This window comes from Trifolium pratense, linkage group LG6 (assembly GCF_020283565.1).
Source record: "Trifolium pratense cultivar HEN17-A07 linkage group LG6, ARS_RC_1.1, whole genome shotgun sequence".
NCBI classification, from domain to species: Eukaryota; Viridiplantae; Streptophyta; class Magnoliopsida; order Fabales; family Fabaceae; genus Trifolium; species Trifolium pratense.
The window spans coordinates 34,466,372-34,482,690 of NC_060064.1; the positions used below are offsets into that span (position 1 = coordinate 34,466,372).

At 34.8% G+C, this 16,319-nt stretch overlaps 1 protein-coding gene and 2 pseudogenes across 1 annotated transcript; 2 read left to right on the top strand and 1 right to left on the bottom strand.

Moving 5' to 3' along the window:
* Nucleotides 1-1,358: 1,358 nt before the first annotated feature.
* On the top strand, nt 1,359-12,409 carry LOC123892156 (annotated as a pseudogene).
* Nucleotides 5,571-7,116, top strand: LOC123890022 (receptor-like protein 9DC3). The gene has a single exon (XM_045939564.1). It carries the CDS (start codon nt 5,875-5,877, stop codon nt 6,886-6,888), a length of 1,014 nt encoding a protein of 337 aa, XP_045795520.1. The 5' UTR covers nt 5,571-5,874; the 3' UTR covers nt 6,889-7,116.
* Nucleotides 11,911-13,333, bottom strand: LOC123892157 (annotated as a pseudogene).
* Nucleotides 13,334-16,319: the final 2,986 nt, after the last annotated feature.

Consider the following 16,319-nt stretch of genomic DNA (forward strand, 5'->3'; position numbering starts at 1 on the left):
CGCTCACTATTTATAATATTACGATTAATATTATTGCCAACGTCATAAGAACCTACAGGGTCACACACATAAGGACAGTCAAGAAGGGAAAAAATAAGTAAGACTTATTGTGGGGGTGCAGTTAGTGAAAAACGGTTATTGGGCTTGAGAAGCCCAATTTCGTGTAAACTAAAGACCTCATAAGAAACTCTATAAATAGAGCCTTATGAAGTTCAGTAGTTACGTTTTGAAACCCTAACTGAGTTTAGAAAAATTCTGAATTTCTCTAAACCCTAAACCGCACAAAATTCCCTCAGCCTTCATCCAAGAACAGCTAGCACTGTGAGATCGAAGGTTCCTGTTCGTGTGGACTAAGTGGAGGTGCTGCAAGTGCGGTGCTTGTGATCAAGAAAGGCGACCACAAACTTGTTCTTCAAAGGTAATATTCTAGACCTGATCATGCTCATTCACAAGAATCCATTGATGGGAAATTTTAATTTTAAAATTCCGCTGCGTTTATAAAAGTGTTTATGAAACGATTTCCCAACATTTATATGTTATGATATTTATATTGAATATTATTATGGAATAAATTTGCTAAGATAGTATATGCATATCCAGGGAATGGGAAGATTGCCACATTCTGTCAATAGGCAAATGGAGGACTATGCTATAATTTTAGGTGAAAAAAGAACCTGCATAATTGAAATGGAGTCATTTCAATTAATTATGCATGTCTAAATTTAATTAAATTATTATTATTATTTAACCAACAATGAGTTAGCTTAGGTATAAGTATTTTGGGTCCTTTAAATAAGTGGTAAGAAGTTCAAATTCAGACTGTTACAATTGCATAGGAACAATCCTAATTGATACTACTCTTTCAATTGGCTAAATCAGCATATTAAATTGTTATAAAAAATGCAAGTAGTGAGAAAATCACAGCAAATTGCTGAGTCAAAAATAGCAGAGACAAAATATACATGAAATAGAAAACAAAAACTCTGAAAAGGACAGAAAGTTAAGTTTGTGGATGATAAATGATAATGAAGAAAGCTTTACTACATAATTTGATTAGAGATCAAATTATGACAGAAATTATTACAAAAAAGACAAAATAAAATTGTAGAATTTCTATTATAAGAGCCAAAATTTGGACATTAAGTTTTTTTGGAGTTGATCAAGTTTGCCTCTCCATCGGGCTAACATAGATATAGACCTGTGAAGTTATTCCAAACCAAAATGCACGGTCAATTGAAAATCAAGTTCACTAGAAAACATTTTCATTTGTTATATGCAGACCATTATTTTAGTATAAGAACCACTCAGTATGTGTGTACCATTCCATCAAACTTTCCAGTTTCAAATATTAAGATACAATGGTCTTTGTCAGGTCTCTTGTTTTGTTAGTACAATGTGTTTTCCCTTATTCACTCTTCTCTTGTTAGCGGCCAATACTCGGTGGGATTTAGTCCCACATCGGATAGATAGGACTCTTGAGAAGAGTTTGTAAAGAGGAGGCAATCCTCACCTTACAAGCCGGTTTTGTAAGGATGAGTTAGGCCTCGATATTCGTGACATGGTATCAGAGCCTATCGGGTCTATCGTTGGGCTTCCGACATCGTTCACGCTAAGCGTGAGGGGGTGTGTTAGCGGCCAACACTCGGTGGGATTTAGTCCCACATCGGATAGATAGGACTCTTGAGAAGAGTTTGTAAAGAGGAGGCAATCCTCACCTTATAAGCCGGTTTTGTAAGGATGAGTTAGGCCTCGATATTCGTGACATCTCTTTCACATTCACTACATCTTTTTCCTTAATTCAGCCAAAGTGTCATGGTGATGAAAGACATGCCTTGTTGCAATTTAAGGAAGGCTTTCACATCAATAAGTTTGCCTCATTGATTCCTCTCGGTTATCCTAAAACAGCATCTTGGAACTCTAGCACAGATTGCTGCTCATGGGATGGCATTAAATGTGATGAGCACACAAATAAAGTGATTCACATTGATCTTAGTAGCAGCCAACTCACTGGTACAATGGATGCAAACAGCAGTCTCTTTCGCCTTGTTCACCTTCGAGATCTGGATCTTTCTGACAATGATTTCAATTACTCTCAAATCCCGTCCAAGATAGGTGAGCTTTCTCAACTAAGATATTTGAACCTTTCTCTTAGCCTATTTTTTGTAGAAATTCCACCACAAGTTTCACAGTTGTCCAAGTTGCTGGTATTTGATCTAGGCTTTAAAGCTACAATAAACCCTAAAGGTAGTGCAGTCAATTTGTTGCAACTCGAATTGTCCAGTCTTAGAAGCATAATTCAAAACCCAACAAAACTTGAGATCCTTCTACTTAGTTTTGTGACAGTTTCATCTACTTTACCAGACACACTCGCAAATCTAACTTCATTGCAACACCTATCTCTATACAATTCTGAATTGTATGGTGAATTTCCAATTGGAGTGTTTCATCTTCCAAACTTAGAACTTCTAGATTTGAGATATAATCCAAATCTCAATGGTAGGTTGCCTGAGTTTCAGTCTAGTTCACTCACCCAGTTAGCACTCGATAACACAGGTTTCAATGGTACACTACCAATATCCATTGGAAAACTTAGTTCTTTAAAAACCCTATCAGTTCCATTTTGTCATTTTTCTGGGTATATTCCTTCTTCGCTTGGTAACCTCACACAACTCACGCAGATAGGCCTGGATAATAACAAATTTAGGGGTGACCCTTCTGCAGCCTTGGCAAATCTTACCAAACTAAGACTCATGGATAGGTAAGCTATCATCATTAATGGCCTTGGATATATCCTCAATCAATATTGGCAGTGACATTCCATTATCTTTTGCAAATCTCACCCAACTAGAAGAATTAGATGCACGTAATAGCAATATAAAGGGTGAATTTCCATCTTGGATAACAAATCTAACAAATTTAGCTTTCTTGGACCTATCTTTTAATTTTTTGCATGGAAAACTAGAGCTTGACAAGTTTCTAAAGCTCAAAAGGCTAGTTTTACTTAGTTTATCCCGCAACAAACTGTCATTGTATTGTGGGAAAAGTTCTTCACATATGATCGATTCTCAAATTCAATTTTTATCATTGGGTTCATGCAATTTAGTTGAGATTCCACCATTTCTAAGAGATCTCAGTGGTCTGGAACTTCTAATGTTGTATAATAACAATATACAATCGTTACCCGATTGGTTGTGGAAAAAAGCAAGTCTACAAACCTTAGACGTTTCCATCAATTCATTGACAGGAGAAATATCCCCATCCATATGCAATCTCAAATCACTCATAGTGCTTGAGTTATCATTAAACAACTTAAGCGGCGATGTTCCCTCATGTCTAGGGAACTTCAGCCAATCTTTAGAAAATCTTATTCTACAAGGGAACAAATTGTCTGGCCTCATTCCTCAAACATTCAAGATCGGAAATGCCCTTCAGCAGATTGATCTCAGCAACAACAATCTGCAGGGTCAGTTGCCAAGAGAATTGATCAACAATAGAAGACTAGAGTACTTTGATGTTAGTCATAACAATATCAATGATTCATTTCCATTCTGGTTGGGAAACTTGCCTGAGTTGAAGGTATTGGCTTTAACTAATAATGAATTTCATGGAGATATTAGGTGCTCTGGCAACATGACTTGCACATTTCCCAAACTTCACATCATTGATCTTTCTCATAATAAGTTCTCTGGAAGTTTTCCATCAGAAATGATCCAAAGTTGGAAAGCAATGAAAACTTCCAATACAAGTCAATTACAGTATGATCAAAGGTCACAATTTGCAAAGACCTACAAAAATGGAGACAGTGTGACAACAAAGATTCCTTATTCGTTCATGATGTCAAACAAAGGGATGCTCATGGTTTATCAGAATCAACAAGAGTTTTACAACATGATAGCGATTGATATTTCAAGCAACAAAATCAGTGGAGAGATACCACAAGTCATAGGCGACATAAATGGTCTTATTTTGCTCAACTTGTCAAATAACGACCTTATTGGAAGCATTCCATCTTCCTTAGGGAAACTTTCAAACCTTGAGGCGTTGGATCTTTCTTTCAACCACCTTTCTGGAAAGATTCCCCAACAGTTGGCACAACTTACTTTTTTGGAGTTCCTCAATGTGTCCTTCAACAATCTCTCAGGTCCTATACCTCAGAATAAGCAGTTTGGTACATTCGAAGATAATTCATTTGAGGGTAACCAAGGTCTGTGTGGGCAACAGTTGTTGAACAAGTGTATAGATCATGCCGAATCTTCTCTCTATGAAGAGGACCATGAATCAGAATCTTTGTTTGAACTTTACTGGACTGTAATTCTGATTGGGTATGTTGGTGGTTTTGTTGGCGGAGTGGCATTGGGAAGCGCTTTCTACCCGGATGTAATTGGGTTGCTTAAAAGGTTCTTTTGAGTTGAAAACAAAAAGCCTCTCTTTCTTTTGTATTGATTGATCTCATCTATTATAGTTTCCTTGTATTGTTGTGATTACTTATAATAAGTGTGTGCTTTGTATGGTATAGTTTTTATTTTGTTCTTGTTTTTCTTTGTTGTTGTGATTACCTCTTGTAACAGTGTGCTTATTTGAATTTGAATTGTTATATATTCTTATCTTTTTGAGCTAATTATTTTTACTCCAACAATGCAGCTGTATTAGATTATATATGCAATAAGGAAATAATAATTAGTATCAAGAATAAATTTCATGCTACCACAACTTCTAGTATCCAGCATAATTAAATTAACCAATATAATCAAATTATTTTCCATAAAATTATTGATATATAACCTTTATCTTAATAACTTATTATATCCTATGTATTGTACAAAAAATGGTGATATTATTGGAATAAATGGTGCTAGTATATTGGTGAAGTATAATGATAAAGGAGAGGTGTTAGGGCATCGCTCCTTCTCTGAACGTCTACTTACAACTGGTGTCATGCATACAGAGTCTCTGATTTCACTCCCTGGTGACAATGAACAAGTTTAAGAAGATGACAGAAAAAAAGAATGAGGTAGTGAAATGTTATCTTAAACCGTTTTCTTTATATATACAGTTATATTGTATTATGAACTCTTAGGTTACATTTGTAGGTCAATATGTTTTCGACTAAATAGTAGTTTGATGACAGATTCGGTGTTGCAAGAAATAAGAAATTCAATAAGGCAGAGATAATTTGAGGAAGTTATGAGGATAAGGTGTTAACTTAAATTTAAAACGAAGTAGTAATTTTCATTCCAATTACTTTTTGGTATACACTCTTTTTGATCTTCTTTAACTTTTCTGTTATTTTTGTGTTGGCCTTCATCATACATACTTATTCATCACCTACCCTTTCTCTTGTTTCTTTTTTTGTTTTGTTCAGTTTTATTGTCATTCCTTGATTATTGATTATTAACTAAACTTAAAATGTTCTGATTCGGAGCCTTTTGGGGTTCTGAATTTTGTTATGCATTGAGGAATTTGCACTTGAAACCAGGTTTAAAAATAATTCAGCGAGCTAAGGTTTCAGAAGTCTCGCAGCGGTTAAGTTAAGGCATGTAAATGTGATTTTATACAATATATCGTTTAGGAGAAAAAAGTGAAATTCATTCATGCATTTCATGTTGCTATATAAGTCCAATTGGGAATTCAAAGAACTGACAGTTTGGTTTTCAATTATCGAACAAGTGTGAAGATCACACAAGGCCTTCTTTTTCTCCACCTGCCTCTAATGGTGACCATGATTCAGAATCTTTCTTTGAATTATACTGAAATATAATTCTGATTGGGTATGTACGCGGCAATGTTCCCTCATGTTTGGGGAACTTTAGCCAATCTTTAGAAAATCTGAAGCTAAATGGGAACAAGTTGTCTGGCCTCATTCCTCAAGCATACATGATAGGAAATGCACTTCATCATATTGATCTGAGCAACAACAATATGCAAGGTCAGTTGCCAAGGGAATTGATCAACAGTAGAAAACTTGAGTACTTTGATGTTAGTCATAACAATATCAATGATTCATTTCCATTCTGGCTGGGAGAGTTACCTGACTTAAAGGTATTGGGTTTAAGTAACAATGAATTTCATGGAGACATTAGGTGCTCTGGAAATATGACGTGCACGTTTCCAAAGATTCACATCATCGACCTTTCTCACAACGAGTTCTCTGGAAGTTTTCCACCAGAAATGATCCCAAGTTGGAAAGCAATGAAAACTTCTAATACAAGTCAATTACAGTACGATCAAAGTTCACAAGTTGTTGAGATCACGAATCGTGAAGCGACTGTGACAAGAAAGGATCCTTATTCGTTCATGATGTCAAACAAAGGGCTGGTCATGACTTATGAGAAGCTTCAACAGTTTTACAGCAACTTCATAGCCATTGATATTTCAAGCAACAAAATCAGTGGAGAGATACCACAAGTCATAGGTGACTTGAAGGGTCTTATTTTGCTCAACCTGTCAAATAACATCCTTAATGGCAGCATTCCACTTTCCTTTGGGAAGCTTTCAAACCTTGAAGCACTGGATCTTTCTCTCAACAATCTTTCTGGAAAGATTCCCCAACAGTTAGCACAACTTACTTTTTTGGAGTTCCTAAATGTGTCCTTCAACAATCTCTCAGGTCCTGTACCTCAGAATAAGCAATTCGCTACATTCCAAGATAATTCATTTGAGGGTAACCAAGGTTTGTGTGGAGAGCAATTGTTGAAGAAGTGTATAGAACACGGAGGGCCATCTTTTTCTCCACCTTCTGCCCCTGATGTTGACCATGAATCAGAATCTTTGTTTGAACTTTACTGGAATGTAATTCTGATTGGGTATGTAGGTGGTCTTGTTGCCGGCGTGGTATTAGGAAGCGCTTTCTACCCGGATGTAGTTGGATGGCTTAAAAGGTTCTTTTGAGTTGAAAACAAAAAGCCTCTCTTTCTCTTGTATTTATTGTTCTCATCTGTTATAGTTTATTTTTATTGTTGTGACTACTTATAATAAGTGTGTGCTTTGTATGGTATAGTTTTCATTTGTTCTTGTGATTGATTGCCTCTAGTAATTAACAGTGTGCTTTGGACCACATTTTGGTGTTTGAATGAGGTTACCAAAAAGTATAATTGTTGTGGCTTATTTGAATTTGAATTGTTATATATTGTCTTCTTTTTGTGCTAATTATTTTTACTCCAACCATGCATCTGTGACTGTATTAGATTATGCAATAAGGAAATAATTAGCATCACAATATATTTCTTGCTGCCACAACATCTAATATCCAGCATATAATTGAATTAGCCAGCTATTATGATCAAAATATGTGCCTTAATTGTTGTTATCAATTTAAAACTTTTTTCTTAATAACTTTAACAGAAGATTCTATTAAAGAAAAACAAAAAAGATCATGAAATAAATGTCATTGACAGTTGATCCTCGAATGTCAGAAAGAGGCAAACCGTAGACAGTGCTCAAAAACTACAATTGATCAACGTAAAGCTCATGATCTTTTGAAATATAGAAAAGAACTAATCTTACATTACTTTTTCATTCAAGTTGGATAACATACTCACCTGAATAACTCACTTGGCTCCTAACCCATTACAAGTAAAAAACTGAGGCAGAAACACATTTTCCAGTTTGCTGGTGAGCACAAACCGGTTGGAAACAATAAGTCCACAGCAGGAAAAGTTGCAAAGTTTAGAGGAAACCAATCACAACACAGAACCAACTATTGAAATAGAATGGATTCTATGATGACCTTTAGTACTGCTTAAGCATCACATTTAGGCCTGCTATTGCTGTCATTTTTCGGGTTCTGCTGCACATAAACTTAATACCAATCCTGCCACATACTATACACTTGTTTCCCCTGCTGTTCTGTGATTAATATATCATTATTCCACACCTAATTATTTCGATTCTGCAACAGTATCCACACCATTACTGCCACCCGACCTGCTACCAGCCGGTCCTCGCACATCTTCATATTTTCGAACAAAACTGTTGCAGCAGATTGAAGATTATGAACATGATGCTGAACAACGCTCAACAAACCTGCGATTTGCCAACATTCTTTTCTCTAGAAACAATCAAAGAAAACATTATGGATTGACTTTAATAGGGAAAACAAAATTCATCCAAGTCTTTTTCTCTTGATAAGGCATCACTGTATGTTATTTTTTTACTCACTAATCACTGTAAATCTATAAAGATAGATATTTTTCTTCCTAATCCTTAGATATTTTTAGGTGATTAATCTTGTTTCTAGAAGGATCTAGATGAATCCAATTAGAGGAGTTATTGGTGGATTTGTTAGGATTGACCAATGCTATATAAATAAGAAACTGGTGAATATATGTAATCATTCAAGCAAAATTAATGAAGTTGTTTGTTAGTATAGTGTAGTTTTTTTAGCAATATTCTCCTGAGTTGTTCATTACAAAACCATATAATACAAGAATATGTTTCACTTGTAAGGATCCAAAATTACACGAGGACATAGGTTTAAATTCTGTTGTCAATGTGAAGATTTCGGTGGAAGGTCTGTATGCATATCCGAAACCCACCAATCCTTAAACTCTGTCCTACATCTAATTTACTCATGAGATTCAACTCACTTAAACTTTATTATCAATAAAAATGCAAATTCCAGAAATTGCTGATGTAAATACTACCAGTGAATGTACAAAGCATCAAATAGACCTTGCATCGTATGGGCCTGTAACTACGACGAAATTAGCTATGATTGCATAATTTTTAATTTAATTAAGGGACTAAAATTGTATTGTAAGGATCAAATAGACCTTGTATCGTAAGGATCCATAGTCGCACAACTACGACGATTGCAGCTTCCTCTTGAGTACCTATGTTGGTCAAATTGATATGTTAATGAGATGTTAATGATTTTTTAAAACAGAAATTTTAATGAATTAAAAATGAAAGATAGCTATGTCTTTATTTTTTGTGTCAATGCTGGTATTAGTCAAGAGGATAAGATAACTATTATTTGGTCATAGTTTGCATTATTTCTATCACTCTAATGATTTGGACAGAATCCACATTGAAACTTTTGCAATTGACAGAGTCAAGATATTAAATTGGATGAAGTTTCATTAAATGGTTATCCAATAATAGAGCCAAATGTCAAAGATTATGAATGGACAGAAAATTAAGTTTGTGGATGACAATGAAAAAAGCTTCAGTACATGATCATGTTATTTATGAAGCTCTGACATGGCTATTAGAGGGCGAGTCCATATCCAATGTATTTTACATTAGCGGTGTCCTCGTGTCCATTTTGTGTCCCGTGTCCGTGTCCAAGTCTGGGCTATAAGAGCCAATATTCAAATACCTTTCTTGAATTTAAACACTAAAGGTCAAAAAGGTATTTGAATATTGCCTCTTATAGTGTAACACAAAATATATGATCAGGAAACATATTCAGGAGCTAGGCCCATATATGTGTAATCCAAACTGTTAAAAAGTCTCACATCGGATATGAGATTGCCTGGACAAGTGTTTATAAGCAAGTGGCAATCATCACCTTACGAGCCGGTTATATAAGGATGAGTTAGGCACTACAAAACATTTTCATTTGTAATAATCAGTCCACTGTTGTAGTATAAGAACCACCTAGTATGTGTCTAACATTTCATCAAATATTTCAGTTTAAAATATTAAGATACATACAATGGTTTTTGTCTGGTCTATTGTTTTGTTAGTACAGTTTCTTTTCCATTATTCACTCTTCTCTTTCACATTCACAACATGTTTTCCTTTAATTCACCCAAAGTGTCATGGTGATGAAAGCCGTGCCTTGTTGCAATTTAAGAAAGGCTTTCACATCGATAAGTCTGCCTCTTTGAATCCTCTCAGTTATCCTAAAACAGCATCTTGGAATTCCAGCACAGATTGTTGCTCATGGGATGGCATTCAATGTGATGAGCACACAAATCAAGTGATTCACATTGATCTTAGAAGTTGCCAACTCTATGGTAGAATGGATGCAAACAGCAGTCTCTTCCGCCTTGTACACCTTCGAGTTCTTGATCTTTCTGATAATGACTTCAATTACTCTCAAATTCCGTCCAAAATAGGTGAGCTTTCACAACTTAGATATTTAAACCTTTCTCTTGGCATATTTTCTGGAGAAATTCCACCACGAATTTCACAGTTGTCCAAATTGTTGTATCTTGATCTAGGCGTTAATATTACATCATATTCTAGCTCAGTCAATCTGTTGCAACTGAAATTGTCCAGTCTCAGAAGCATAATTCAAAACTCAACAAAACTTGAATCACTTGAACTTAGTTTTGTGACTATTTCATCTACTTTACCTGAGACACTCACAAATCTTACCTCATTGCAAGTTTTGAGTTTTCAAAATTCGGACTTATATGGTGAATATCCAATTGGAGTATTTCATCTTCCAAACTTGAAAATTTTGAATTTGAGATATAATCCAAATCTCAATGGTAGGTTGCCTGAGTTTCATTCAAGTTTACTCACCATATTAGCACTTGATGAAACAGGTTTTTATGGCACATTACCAGTTTCCATTGGAAATCTTAGTTCTTTATATGCACTGACAATTCCAAATTGCCATTTTTTTGGTTATATTCCTTCTTCGATTGGCAACCTCACACAACTCAAGAAGATAAACTTTCGATATAACAAATTTAGGGGCGACCTTTCTACATCCCTGGCAAATCTTGCGAACCTAAGCTTCTTGTATGTTGGTTTCAATGAATTTACTATTGAGAACATCTCATGGATAGGTAAGTTTTCATCATTAATTGGCTTGGATATATCCTCAATCAATATTGGCAGTGGCACTGACATCCCATTATCTTTTGCAAATCTCACCCAGCTAGAAGTATTAAGTGCAGATAATAGCAATATAACGGGTGAAATTACATCTTTGATAATGAACCTAACAAATTTAATTTTCTTGAACCTACCCTATAACTTGTTGCATGGAAAGCTAGAGCTTGACACATTTATGAAGCTCAGAAAGCTAGTTTTTCTTGATTTATCATTCAACAAATTGTCATTTGGGAAACGTTCTTCCAAGATGATTGATTCTCGCATTCAAGTCTTAGGTTTGAAATCATGCAATTTAGTTGAGATTCCAGCATTTATCAAAGATCTTGGTGATCTGGGATATCTTTTGTTGTCAAACAACAATATAACATATCTACCCAATTGGTTGCGGAGAAAAGCAAGTCTACAAATCTTAATTGTTTCCCACAATTCATTGATAGGAGAAATATCCCCATCCATATGCAATCTCAAATCACTCGTGCATCTTGATTTATCGTTCAACAATTTAAGCGGCAATATTCCCTCATGTTTGGGGAACTTTAGCCAATCTTTAGATACTCTGATGCTAAAAGGGAACAAACTCTCTGGCCTCATTCCTCAAACATACATGATAGGAAATTCCCTTCTTCAGATTGACCTCAGCAACAACAATCTGCAGGGTCAGTTGCCAAGGGCATTGGTCACCTGCAGAAGGCTGGAGTACTTTGATGTTAGTCATAACAATATCAATGATTCCTTTCCATTCTGGCTGGGAGACTTACCTGAGTTGAAGGTATTGGGTTTAAGTAACAATGAATTTCATGGAGACATTAGGTACTCTGGAAAAATGAAATGCACATTTCCCAAGCTTCACATTATTGATCTTTCTCACAATGAATTCTCTGGCAATTTTCCATCAGAAATGATCCAAAGTTGGAAAGCAATGAAAACTTCTAACACAAGTCAATTACAGTACGAGCAAAAGTTAGTTATATCAGGGTTCTACAAGCCAGGACAATTGTCTGCAACCGTAGACAAGTCTTACTCGTTCACAATGTCAAACAAAGGGCTGGTGATGGTCTATGAGAAGCTTCAAGAGTTTTATAGCTTGATAGCCATTGATATTTCTAGCAACAAAATCAGTGGAGAGATACCAAGAATGATAGGCGACTTAAAGGGTCTTGTTTTGCTCAACTTGTCAAATAACATCCTTATTGGAAGCATTCCGTCTTCCTTAGGGAAGCTTTCAAAGCTCGAAGCATTGGACCTTTCTCTCAACAGTCTTTCAGGGAAGCTTCCGCAACAGTTAACACAACTTACCTTTTTGGAGTTCTTTAATGTGTCATTCAACAATTTGTCAGGTCCTATACCTCAGAATAAGCAGTTTGCAACATTCCAAGGTAATTCATTTGAGGGTAACCAAGGTCTGTGTGGGGATCAATTATCGAAGAAGTGTATAGATCACGCAGGACCTTCTTTTTCTCCACCTGCCTCTGATGGTGACAATGACTCAGAATCTTTGTTTGAACTTTACTGGAGTGTAATTCTTATTGGGTATGTAGGCGGTCTTGTTGGCGGAGTGGCATTGGGAAACGCTTTCTACTCGGATGTACTTGGATGGCTTAAAAGGTTCTTTTGAGTAGAAAACAAAAAGCCTCTCTTTTGTATTTACTGTTCTCATCTGTTCTAGTTTCCCTTTGTTGTTGTGATTGCCTCTAGTAACAGTGTGCTTATTTGAATTTGAGTTATTACATATTTTCTTCTTTTTGTGCTAGTTTTTTTTACTCCAACAATGCAGGCTGTATTAGATTATGCTTCCACAACTTCTAGTATCCAACATAATTAAATTAACCAATATAATCAATTTATTTTCCTTAAGTTACTACTCCCTCCGGTCCTCTATATAAGAAAATGTTTACTTTTTAGATTCATTGTAGATTCATTGTAAATTAACAGACTTTCTATGAACATTTCATCCACTTTTGTGTTGTTAAGTGAAAGATATCTCAAATTTTTGAATGGACAAAAGTCACAATTGGTGGGATGGCAAACAAGACAACATTCAAGACATGGATGCTTTAGAGTTGAAATATTATTGTTTGAAAATAAATCGAAGACAAATTTGTAATATTTGTCTCGATCAGGTTTATTAGGTCCATAAGGGCCTTCCTCGAAATAGTAGATCGATTCTTCCAACATTCCTTGCAATTGCAAAACTTATCCATTGATCAATAGTGCTGTTTTGTTCGCAATCTAAATAGAAGTTCACCAGGAAAGAATCGATCCTTGTGTCCGGAAAATTCTTGACAAATTTATCTACTCGTTTTACAAATTCATGCTTACTCTTATCAAAATCAACAAAATGCGGACTACTAACATCACTGAGATGCCCAGTTTCTAGTAGTTCTTTCTCGCTTCCAAGCACATTGTGAATATCAAAAAAGTATAGATCTCTCCTTAGACACCAAAGCTTGCACCACCTTCTAGATAGTAAACTGGTCTTAAACAAATCTTTCATCGATAACATTATCATACAGTCGGGCAATTCACTAATCCGATCCATTTTATCCTGAGGAGGGTTTGAAAATAGTAACAATGCACCTGGAATATAATTTGGGATACAGCAAACATGGGATTCAAAATTAACCCCCAAGTGTAAACTAATTTCGAGGGAAACGAACCACATAATTTTGATCAAAATACTGTAACTGGTGGACAAATAAGTAAATATCTAATAAAATTATTTAATTTGATATTTTATATTAACATACCCACACTTCAATTTAAAAAAAAAATACCATATTTCGTATCCGTACCCGCACCGAGAGCAACAATAACAACAATAAATCAATTGGCAGTATTACTATTATCAATTAAATTCAAAGTTCCTAACAACAACAAAGTAATCAACAATAACTCAATTCAAATTTTAAATTACCCAACAAATCAATTAGCAATATTCTCAATTCAATCTAAAGTTTGGTCGAGGTCGCGGTAGAGATTGCAATGGATAGAATATGGATAGGGTACTATAGTACCCATCCTCATACCCGCACTTTGAAAAAAATACATACTCTACTATATCCGTTTTGGTAACAACTTTTGTACACGTGCCCATATTCTATGGGACCCGTTACCCACATTTTTACTAAAAATAATTCGATAATTAAAAAAATTCAATAATTTCAATTTCAATTTCGACTTCATTATTCCACCTCCCAAATCAAAAGGGAAATCATTCTTCCATATTGTTTACATACCTCCATGTTCAATTTTCTTTTTCTCGAGTTTGAAAATGATTAGGTTTAGGGTTAGCTTATCAGAATAAGCTTAGAATATAAGAGATTAGTCATTACTTTATCTTTATTTTGCTTTCACCGTCAATTTAATTTTGTTAGGGGGTCAGTTCTGATATCGAATGGTTTCAGCTCCCTCCTGATCGTAGTTGCAGGGATCAAACTGTGGTCCTTCCTACAAAATTCAGCGTCAATCACCACTGAACTAACTAACGATTGATGTCATTATTTAATTTTTAGGCTTAAATGTGTCTTTTGCTTAAACCTATAGTCGTTCCTGCGGTAGACCCTGCCATCAGCCCAAATGCAAATGACAAAGATGTAAGTTGAGAACATTAAAAATAAATGTAAGTTGAGAACATTATTATTTATTACGAAGGTGATTAAGAGTTCCATTTCTACTTATGAAAATTGGAAGTAGAGAACTCAACTTATTATATAACTTTCACTAGTGCAGAATGGGGTTTTTACGTCGGTTTCAAACCCGACGTGAAGACAGTCGACGTTGTATCTGAACACATTTCACGTCGATTACGTGTTTAAATTTGTACCTATAACATGATAAATAAAAACGTTTGCATTGAGTTGTTAAGTTTAATATAACGTAATAATATTAATTATATTATGCTTCACATGATTAATATATTAAATTTAAGTTAAATAAATTTGTTAATATAAAAAAAAAATGGTAAATAGTAGGTATATATAAAGACATTTAGATTATACGAATATTATATATGAACTTTTTAATCATAGGAAACACCGTAAATTATAGATACCGTGGGGAAACCAAACTCTATTCTGCCCCAAGAAGATACCAACATATGAATCCAAGAATAATAGATTAAATAACCTTCAACCTCTTATGCATTCAAGTTGTCATTTTTTCTTTTTCTTTTTTCTCGTTCATTCTTCTTTTGATAATAACATTCATGTTGTCTTTTTTTCAAAATTAAAAAAACACTTCAATTAATGTCGCTGATTTGGTCATATTATAAATATATTAATATAAAGCATTCTGGATCTTTCCTGTCAGCAACCATTAAAAAAAAAAGAGAGATACATTTTTATACAGCGGCGGAAATGAAGGAAAAACTTTTTTTTTTGGCGGATTACTAAAAAAATTATAATATACTTGACCAAAAAAAAATTATAATATATAAATTAAATAAAATAAATAAAGTTGTAAAAAATATAAAGTTCATTGTCATAAAATTAAACCGTATACTTAAAATCTTCAATAATTAACTTTGAACTAATAATACATGTGGCATTAAACACTATCGGTCCACTAGGTTATCTAATTCCATTTATATATGTAGGATATACCTATAATTTTATAAAGCTAAATTGCACTTTGGACTCCTATCTTTCACGAACTTATAATTTTGGCCCACTTTTTACCAATTTAACGCATATGTGGCAAGTGACTGACATGTCACGCCAACATATCTTGCCATATGGACAATAACTCACATGTGACGTCAACATATATGGCAAATCGTGCTGACATGGCACGTGACTCATTATCCACGTGGCAAGACATGCTGGCGTGGCATGTGAGTCACTTGCCACATGTGCATTGACTTAGTCAAAATCAGTATTAGCCCATCCTTTTGCAAAATGGTATAAAGTTATGGGGCCAAAATCACAAATTTGTGAAAGTTATGAGGCTAAAAGTGTTATTTTAAAAGTTAAGAAGAGCAAACTCGCAAGTTTGTAAAAGTTATGTGGTCAAAAATGCAATTTAATTTCTTATAAAATTATCATGAGTATTTTAGTATTTTCATATTATTTTTTGACTGAGCCATGATCCACCTCAGTCCACCCACACCACCGGATATAAAGTTTGTTTGCTATATATATATATATATATATATATATATATATATATATATATATATATATATATATATATACATTCAATCAAATTGTCGGTGGGTCCTCAACGGTTGAGAATCTTGTGGATAGGGTGAAACTTTCCTCCTGAAAATGGTTCATAGGTAAAAACCCTGATAGCCCATATTCCCTATACAAGTGGGAGGCACAACCTCTCTTGTGTTGGTCCAGCAAGGCAAGGTGAGGTGTCTTGCCTAGCTGCTTTAGGTACTGGTTGAGTGTCATATCTCTTGGGGTGCTATCTCTTTACTGGATTTTCGTCTTCTTCTTTTTTATGGTCGCTTTGGGAGGTCGTGGCGATCTTTAGCTTTGAGGAGTCCTTTTATGTAACTTTTATTTTGTATCTTTTCTTTT

Coding starts and splice junctions, on each gene's coding strand:
- LOC123890022 (XM_045939564.1), top strand. CDS start 5,875: ATGATAGGAAATGCACTTCATCATATTGATCTGAGCAACAACAATATG.